General features: G+C 37.9%; 1 protein-coding gene across 4 annotated transcripts in view; it reads right to left on the bottom strand.

Moving 5' to 3' along the window:
- Positions 1 to 10263, bottom strand: part of LOC106458867 (eukaryotic translation initiation factor 2-alpha kinase 1-like) — a 53159-nt gene that overhangs the window by 29468 nt on the left and 13428 nt on the right. For 3 of the 4 annotated variants that reach the window (XM_022385228.1, XM_022385229.1, XM_022385230.1), the window contains exons 5-6: positions 10048 to 10158; positions 4237 to 4292 (exon numbers count right to left, since the gene is read on the bottom strand). In XM_022385228.1, the coding sequence (XP_022240936.1) occupies positions 4237 to 4292; positions 10048 to 10158 (167 nt within the window). The remainder of the gene's footprint in view (positions 1 to 4236; positions 4293 to 10047; positions 10159 to 10263) is intronic. The other variant, XM_013918424.2, reaches the window with a different exon arrangement.

Genomic DNA, 10263 nt, shown 5'->3' on the forward strand with positions numbered 1-10263 from the left:
CTTTATCCCCCAACTCGAGTGGATAAGGTAAATTCTTCTTCTCTCTGGAATCGGACCACTCTGCATACACAATTACGAAAAGACAATGGACCCTCTTCCATGGACAATGTACTGAACCAATATTGATAAAAAAAAGAGGGTCCACACTCAACCCAATTGGACAGCCGAGCACCAAATTTGAACTTGTATAACGAGTAGGCTCCTGCATAGGCTAGTGCCTCTTCTATCGACATCTAAGAAAACATCCAGGGACCTCTAAGACTGGAGGAAATTCACTCTAACACTCTGGAGGAAAATCCTCTGTCCACCACCCCAGTGACAGGAAACCGGGTGTAGTAAGGACTCCCTAGCTCCACTAGTAGAATCTGGGTGTAATGCACAGTGGCAAGTCCTGAGGAACAGTGCTCTGGAAACAGTGCAATAGGCAAACCAAGTTCCCTAAATTTTTAAAAGCAAAATGGCTCAGACTTATTCAATCCAATGATTGGCAGGGATGGGATGGTTCCCCTTATACTTATGATAGTCCAGAATAGTACAGTAATATCACCCAGACAGCCCCTAGGTGATCTTATGGAACATCTCATTTCTACAAAATCTGTTGCAACCTAGATAAAAGGTATTGAGTTAGTGGTTGCTGGTGTGGAATTGGTTTGATAAATCACACCTACCTGCTGCCTGGACAACACTCACCACAGCGTGGGATCCAGTGAAAAAGAGGTAAGAGCCCTGTAAAATAAAGAAGAGACAAGAGGAGCAGTAAAATTACTCACCTCAGCTTATAATCTAACTGATGTGGTCAAGATATCTACAGGTGTAGTCAAAATCCCTCAGAGGAAGATAATGCCAGATCATGCAAATAATGCGAGATAAAACTATTGGGAAAGATCCACATACCAGCCTGCACAATGTCCTCCAGCAGGTAATTCAACCAAGGCTGCTAAGGATATAGAAAAGTGACAAATCAGATGAGACATGACTCACCAAAGTCTCTTCACCTTCAAAGATAGCCCAGAATATGTAAGGTAACTGGGGATAAATCACAGGAAATTGAAGGATCCCAATGAATAAAAAGTTGTTGCCTATCACTTTTAAAGGAATTAGTGTGAGGCATATAACATTTCTGGGCCCTAACTGAGGCTTGATATGAGAAATAGTTGTCAGAAGAATCAGTGAGAAGGGTTTATCCCCTTCCCTGGCTGCCAGTGTCTTAGATAGGAAGGATCTGTCTGGGTATAGAAGGATGTACATAGAATGATAAAGAGTCCTATGCACAGGCAGCTGAACCAACTCTGACTGGCGATGTTCACAGGCCAGCGGCAACAAAAAATAAACTTTAAGAGAAAGGTGATACATGAAGCTAAGGGCTCAAACAGATGTTGAGACAGAGCATGTAATACCACCTTAATATCCCAGTTAGATAATTTAAAAGGTCTTTTGGGACAAAAAGGACCAGAAAAGACTTGAGAGGGCCAGAGAGCACTGGGGACTCAAATAATTTCTGTCTTTTTGAGTATCTAAAGGTAATCGATAAAGCCACCTTATATAAGGTGATTGCAGAAAATACTAAACCCTGGTCAAAAAACGAACTAAGGCTGGCACATCTGGACAAAGTGGGTTCAATCTCCTCAAGAGACATCACTGTCGATATGTTTGCCATTTCCTTTGATAAATGTCCATCATGGAACTATGTAGAGACTGAAACAGATACATGGCAACCTTAGAAGTTAAGCCTTGATGCCATGTGAAGGACCGCATAACTTCCATACATGAAGCTTGAGCTTTGGGATATCTGGATGTATGATGTCGGATCATGGCTGCCTCAACAGAGATGGCCAAAGAAGAAGTAGCAGAGATGAGCACTTTTGAAGGTACCAAAGAAGCAGAAACCATGTTTAAGCCATTCCAGTGCTATCAACAGCATATGACAAGAAGTTGAACGAACCATACCCAGAACTTTGGGTAACAGATGAATCAGTGGGAAGGCATAGACTATGGTACAATTATGTCCAGTCCTGACTAAATGCATCTATCACCAATGCCCGAGGATGAGGTACAGGGGACCAAAATGCCCGTAGTTAATTGTTTCAATGAGCGGCAAATGCATTGATCATCAGTGTCCCAAACCAAGATTAAATCCAATGGAAAACCTCACAATGTACTATCTATTCAGTCGGGAGAATCAAGGTTCAGTCGAGATAATTGATCTGCTATTAAATTCAGCACCCCTGGAACCTAGCAAGGCAGTAGACTGATAATGATGGAAGTGAGCCCAATAAAGAAGATCCAATGTTTGAAAACAAAGATTTTGTGACCAAGTGCCCCCTTGACAGGAAATGTAAGACACCACCCTGGAATTGTCATTTGTGAAGCCTGATGATTTTCCTCTGAATAATTCCAGAATTTGAGACATCACCCTTTGAACAGCAAGAATTTGTAAAACATTGATGTGGAAGGAAGTTTCATCATCCGTCCATAAGTCCTAGAATTCCTGACCATTGATATACGCACCCCATTCCTGAAGTGAGGTATCTGTGAAGAGATGTATCTCGGGATGAGGTGGTGGTAGAGGAACACCTATCATAGTATTGTTCTGATCTAACCACCACTCAAGATCTAAGATGTCGACCCTGACTAAGGAAACTGGGTGGTCCAGTGGATTGCTGTTTGTGATCCATTGGTTGTGCAGCAACCACTGAAGGGATCTCATGCATGCTCATCCCAAAGGAATGAGGGATTCGAGTGATGCCCACATCCCCAAAAGAGAAAGATCCATCCACACAGTTGGAGAAGGAGACACGAGTAAGAATTTGACTGCTTGTTCCATAGCATGGAGCCAGATGGGAGTCGGCTGATCTCCACTGATATATGTGTTGAAAAAAAAGACACCCAGATGGACGATATGTAGAGTTAGAATGAAAATAGATTTCTCGGCTCTGATAATAAAGCTTGCCTTGGTAGCTTGTGAAAGGAGAATCTGATGAGATGGTGCTAGGAGTAAAAAGTCATCCATATAATGGTGTGTGCACAGGCCTAAAGAATGGAGGTGACAATAATTCATGCTGTATATATATATATATATACTTATATATATATAAAAATTTTTCTTTTAAAAGAAAATCAACTGGGTGACACAAAAATTGCTCAAAAAAGTCTGTAACAGTCGCAGTACAGAGAAATTCGTTCCCAAATGCTTTATCGAGAAAAAGTGATAACATAACATTATCTGAATGAGGTGCTTACATACAGAACCAGGATAGAGGGCACACTGAAGTAGATGGAGAGTTTCACGAGACAAATATCGCCAAGGACAATTAAGTGTGGAATAAAAGACTCGAGCAAGCAAGAAAAAATCAGACCAATGCTTAAATGGACAAAAGAAGAAACCTAGCAGTCAAGTATTGCTGTAGTGTGAGAGGAGGTAAGTATTTTTGGAAAAAAATATTTTTTTTTAAATGAAAATTATCTTACTTAGACTAGCCAGACTGACTCAGAAAATTCACAGACAAATCTTTAGTAACAATACTTTGTTAAATATTCTGATGTTTTGTGTATAACAAACATTTCACATTTACTGAAAGCTTGTCAAATTTTGTGAAGATACACATAGTAGCTTCATAATTATAGTAAACATTAATTCTCCAATATGGGCATAGATCCAATGAACTGACCCCATGCATATATAAAACTTATTTATTTCAAAAGAATATACAGCTCTTATGACTTTCAAATATCTTTAAACCCAAAACTGTTCCAAATAACTTCACTTAACACTCAGCTGTTTGTCAAGTATAATTTATATTCATAACTGTATGTCTCATGTAACTTGCAATTTTGCTTTCATTTACCTCTTCACTGAATATTTCAAGTAAGTGAATACTTTTCTTACTGTAATACTAGATAATATTTATGTTTACAGTATTATATGCTTTGTTTTAAATAATATATATGATCATATAAGTACTGGGGAAAATATGGCAAATTTAATTGTACTGTTTTGTAACTTTATAAATTAATCCTTTTTACATCAAGTTACTAACATTAATGCTTTGTAATTAGATATTTAAAAGATATCACGATTAAATTGTCATAAACTTGCTATCAATAAATTCTATGGGTAATATTCTTTACCTGATTTTAAAAGAAACTAGACAAAATTAATTTACAGTTTGATTAGAAAGTTATATTTCTCTATTGGGTGTGCAAATAACAAATACTTGGGAAAAAGAAAATATTTACCTTGAGCTTGAGGGTACAAGCTCCAGGGTGTTATTAAAGTTCTTCATATTTCCATTCTGTTCAAACAAAAAATAACAATGTTCAAATTTGGTTATGTAACTATGATATAAATAGAGATTGTTTTCAATTCACAACATGACAAAAGTTCAAATCAAAAGCCAATCTTAGAACATTTTTAATACTATTTACATCTTTCAAATATACATCAAAAAGTGATAATTTTAGCAATACAAGCAAACACAAAAGCTGAAAAAGAACCAAAGAAAATAATTTGACAAAGGAAAATAGTGAACAAACTCGTGAAGTCGAAAGGATGTCAAAACAGTTTGTTGAGCCTTTTGACAGCTCCATTAAGATTTCAAATTTATTTGAAATTGACCTGGATTTCTATTTAATTACCAGGTTACAATACCATTAATCAGATTTAAAGTAATGACTGGTATGGAAGACAGAGGGTAAATATTATTATCTAAAAGGTTTAATGTTGGACAAAGAATTAATTTGCAACATCAGTGGTTCCGGTTTTATGTACAGATCTTGGTGAAGGTGTAAAAAGTTGTGTAAGATGTTCTTCAAAAACTGCTACATTTACATCATCTTTAAGAAAAACTTCACTCAGAAAGTATTATGAATCTGTATTGACCATCATGAAAAGTACTCAAGAGGTGACAGAATCAGGAGGCATTTAACTTAAAATTTTTTTATAGCCATGAAATGCAAAGGTCTGCTCACAAAACAAACTACTTAGACCAATCATCCTCTGGAAACACTTTCTTTAGTAAATAATAGCTTCTGGTCTTATGAAATATCTTGAGAAGAAAATCCATGTTTAGGAAAAAAGTTTATCTCTTTACCAAGATATGGTCAAATAGTCAACAACTTCAAGTCATATGATCTTAATGATATCATCACACTTATTTATCACTGTACAATCACTCACATAAATAAACAAGTTTAGGACACATGTCTATAATGAAGGTTATAATTTTTCTACACTCAAAATGTACTTCCAACAGGTACATACTTCCACTCTCATACAATAGCTATTCTTGTTCAGTGCTACCCTTTATTTGTAAAATTTTTTTTGCATGCCACAAGCCTTTCACTCCCATGTACCCTCGATTCATATGGTTTAACTTATTCTAGTATGCAAATTATCATGCAACAAACCTCCACCAATAGTAGTGCCACACACATGAGTCCCTCTATGCTATTCAGTTGATAGCGAGGTGGAAGAGTGGGAAGTGTAAGCAGAAGTAAGGACCTGTCAGAAAAAAATTTTCAGTGTAGGAAAATTATAACTTCCAACAAGGCCTTACTTCCACTCACATACATAACTAGAATCCAACATTGAATAGGTGGAGGGACCAGTGTGAGGGAGAAAGTAAAAGCATCTTTCAAAAACATCTGAAAGATACCCTAATGAGGGAAGCCTCTAATAATTGAATTATACATGGGAGACTGCACCACTTTTGTACCAGGTATACTACTCACACAGATGTAGAAAAGGTTGAAACATCCGGGTGGAAAATTGAGAGTAGCACATCCCAATGGGAGAGAAAACAGTTGGACAGTGATCCTAACCACAATATATCATAATTTCAATCTCCCTGATGAACAAAATGTGGGTGAATAAGGGATATTCCCCAAGGTGTAGGTAAAGTGGCTAGAGCACAACAGACTGTAAAACTCAATCGTTGAGAACCAACATCTATGCAGGGGTATGAAAGAGGATCATACCGTCTTCACCTCAAGTTCAGCCAATCATAGGAGGAATTCCACCAATCTGTAAACAGGGCACATGTGAGCAGAGTGAAATAACAAGTATATCCCACTCATATCAAACAAACCAGAACCAACTCAAACACAGTAACATCCTCCCCATAAAGACATCAAGGGGTAGTGCAAGAGAAAGAATCAGAGCAACCAACAAGTGCACCCACCATGATCCACAACACTGGGGTAGTGCACTCCAGGCGAATTGAGTGAGGGACCAGGCATCCTGAACACATGTAAGGATTTGTGTTGATTGTTTCAGCTCTGAATCCAAAACTCAACCACTGGGAAGAGACTTCCATGCAGGGGTAGGATGAGAGATCCCAATAATTATGACAGCACACTCCAAAGCTACAACACTGCCTCAAACAAACTCGTGCAGAGATGGAGCATCCATTTGGAGAACATCTCGTCATCTACACCAGCAGAACACCACTGCCCTACTTTCAATTGAATGGAGTCTTTATTGTTTATATTAAGAATATCTCTCATTCAGGAGGATACCTCCATGGTGTTCATCACCCCAGCAGCTTGGAACTGGAAAGTGGTAAGGACTCTCTTACTCCAATTGAAGAAAAAGGGGATGGAGCAAACACGGTGGGAGTCTGGAGGAACATTCACACCAGAGACACTTCAATGGGAGACCAAAAAACTCTATTTTGAAAAGCAGACCAAATCTGATTTATTCAATCTAAGGAATGGCAGTGGTAAGCAGCAATCCCGTCCTTCTGCTATCACCATAAAGTCCATGGGTTAGTACAGTCTGGAACTGGCATATATTTATGAAGCAAAGATATTACAAGGAATAACCTACATGTGATTTTGTGGAACACCCTATCTCTAGTTTATGTGATTGTAATGAACAGTGTGCATTTTGTGGCTATGGAAATTATGAAAGTGAAGTCAACATTGGCTTTTAGTGTGAGTTTTGGTACAATTCTAAGTGACTGAAATATACCTGGACAGGCACCACTTGCCACAGGGCTCACCGAAAAGTGATGGATGGCAACAGGTGGAAGTCAGTACCCCGATGAGGATGAAACAGTACCCAAAGCAGATAATGAGAGATAAGCATATGAGATGTAGTCCCAGTGCTTGACAGACAAAGTTCCTCCAAAGGACAGCAGGATTGAGATGCAGGTAAAAGGTATGGTGCCTGAATGGAGTGAAGACATTAGGAATTGATTATGGGAAGAAGGAGACAAGGAATAAAAGGCCAATCGAATCACAAGCTGATTCCAATGAGTAAGAGAGGAAGGGGAAAAAATCACAAACAGAGGAGTGATGCAAGGGAAAGAAACTGCGGGAAATGAAGTCAATGAAAAGAAGCAATGAAGCAACCCAGAGCATGTCTGGATCCGACCAAAAAGTTGGAAGATGGCAAGAGACGAAAATGATGAAAAGAATATTCCACATGAGCCCCAAAGTGTGGGTTAGTAAAATCAATTCAGAACAAAATGAACACATCAAGCTGAAACAGCCAAGAAAACCAATTCTGCGCTGGCCAGAAAGAATCAGTTAGAAAGACCTAACCCACAGTGAAATGAATAATCAAAATTACCTTTAGAAGAAGAGTAATGGAATGAGAAAAAAAGCTAAAGTTATAAAGTGGATCTAATCCTGTCTCAACATATCGACAGCCAGGGTGAATGGATTATGAACTGGAGACCAAAAACAAAAGAGGTAACATGGAATCGAGAAAGGAGTCAAATGGTTCCCGTGGAGGAATACCCCCACAGAAGACAGAGCCACTGAAATCTTGAGGAACGATAAGCCACTCCATGGAACTGGAAAGGCAATTTGCCATGAGGATGAAAGCACCTGGAACATGACATGCCAGGAGACATATGTCAAGTGTGCATGGGTTCAAAAAAGGGAGATCCACTGTCTACCACAAAGGGAACAAGAATGAGTGCACCCTTGATGAGTGATATAAGCCACCACCATTGAATAGTATTAATGAAACACATTTAGTTAAATCCTGAAAAGAGGAAGAAAGTGAACAAAAGCACAATGGACTGCCGGAAGTGCTAGGGTGTTAACATGGTAAGACCTTTCATCCATAGACCATTGTCTTGAAGCTTCCTGCTGATCAGCCCACACACCCCAACTTTTGAGATAAGCATCAGGGAAGAGAAACAAATCCGGATGATAGGGAAGAATTGGTAACCCCAATGGGATGGAAGGTACGTTCAACCACCAAGAATATAGTCAAAGAGGGAAGTAGGGAAGCTGAAAGAAGAATCCAAATTAACCCTAGCAAGAGACCATGGGTCATGCAGCATCTTCAGAAAATATCACAAATGTGCCAGACAAAAAGGGAAAAGTGCATCCATAGAAGTCACATCCCTAAATGCATTAGAACCTCACTAGCTGTAAGATAGTGAACTGTAATGGTGTGGATAATAGAAACCTCCATCGAATGGATTCAATGAGGAAAAAGGATGTTCCCAATGGAGGTGGGAAATTAAAATGACATTTCCTAAATAGCAGAGATTGTTAGGTATGTAACAGAAAAAACTTACCCAATTGGAAAATACAACGACCCGAGCTGCTCGTGTAAGAAGCATACGAATATGTCATGATCCCCTGTTTGAAAGGAGCTAACCAAAGTCAGATGTCCAAGTAGTAGTGTAAGTAAAAATCCCCCAAAATGTGTAAGTCAATAATATTTGTTATATCCTTGTTTCTCAACCTTGTTGTGAATCAAACATAATTAAAATGGGTACTCCCATTGGTTAATAGTCACCAAGCCCAGCGAAGCTAAGCTTTTGTTAGATAATTAAAGGCCTAAAACAAGTCTCAGAATTTATTTTATCTGAAACAAAACTAGAATGAGATTATCACTTGAAAATCATATTGTGCAAAATAAAAGCCAATGATTTTGATAAAATATTTGTGCACAAAGCTTAAGCCATTAATTTTTTGTGTGTTTTTCCTTTGCTACAAAGTTATCCTGGACAGTATAATATATACAGATAATAAAAAACTAACTTGCAATGTTTTATTTCTACTCATTAGTAAATAAAAAAATGTCATTAGTAAATTCTGATGAATCAAATATTAATACTTCAACCAATTCCCAATGCTACTAAAAACATCTTGAATGTGTATTATGATCCATCTAGCATGCTCCCCAATAAATATATATTACTGCCAATGCAATCTTGCAAAGAGCCTCACCTCAACAGCAAGCACTAAGCAGGCAAGATGAGTTGAACTGTCATCCCCTACTTGATGTGATTTTCAGGAGACAGAAGTATTTTCTCTAAGACAACACTGGCCACATGGGCGGTTTCCATCATCTCCATAATATCAATATATAGAAATAATAAGGTGGTTGTGGGAGCTGGGTAAAAACGAAATAATTAACAACATTTCTTTAGAGCCTCTGTGAAGATTGAAGAATGACAACTGGATGGAGACAAAAATTAGAGGTAGATGAAACTACAATGTGGTATAAGTAATGTGACATAAAGGATCATCCACACCCCTGCCCGCAGTATCTCATCCACAGAATGTCAATCGATGGAGGAAAGAGAAACAGAGATGACAAATCTGATGGGAGGAGATACGAAAATAATTAAAATTGTCATAAAAGAATATGAGTTAGAAAAGCAATCCTATGGCAGAAAAAACTATAATTTTGACTGCTTCCAAGGGGGCTAGTACAGGTGAGGTAAACTACAATTCAGGACAAAGGAGACAATCAGGATCAAAATGACTGTACAGAGTAGAAATGGAAGGAAGAATGACTGTTCAAAAATGGTGCACTACTGTTCTGGGTTAGCAATCACTAGCATCACCCATCCTCTAAAGTTGAATGTCAGGGGAAAACTAAAATCTGCTGATCTCTGAGCACCCCTGGTTTATTTAAACCTAAATACCTGCCAATAAAAAGTGAGATACTTTTGGTAGGACAGTGTATTGTAAACAGTTATATAATCTGTAACACCGTTTGTTTACTCTACAAAATAAATGTGTGCTAGCCAATGTCCTATTTATAAATTAAAAACATAGTACATGATCACCTACCTTAATAAAGCTAAGACTATTCCTTTTCTCTTCAAACAACTCCAAGATGATCTTACAGACATGGCCTTTTAACCATTCCAATTGTTTTGTTGGATAAATGTAGTTCAGTAGCTATAAATCAAAACAAAACTTTATGTTCGTGTGTGTTTTATATATATATATTAGGTCATCAAGAAATTAATGTCACTTTTTGTTAGATGAAAAAACCCGAACAAC

This window comes from Limulus polyphemus, unplaced genomic scaffold, assembly GCF_000517525.1.
Source record: "Limulus polyphemus unplaced genomic scaffold, Limulus_polyphemus-2.1.2 Scaffold525, whole genome shotgun sequence".
In the NCBI taxonomy this organism is placed as follows: domain Eukaryota; kingdom Metazoa; phylum Arthropoda; class Merostomata; order Xiphosura; family Limulidae; genus Limulus; species Limulus polyphemus.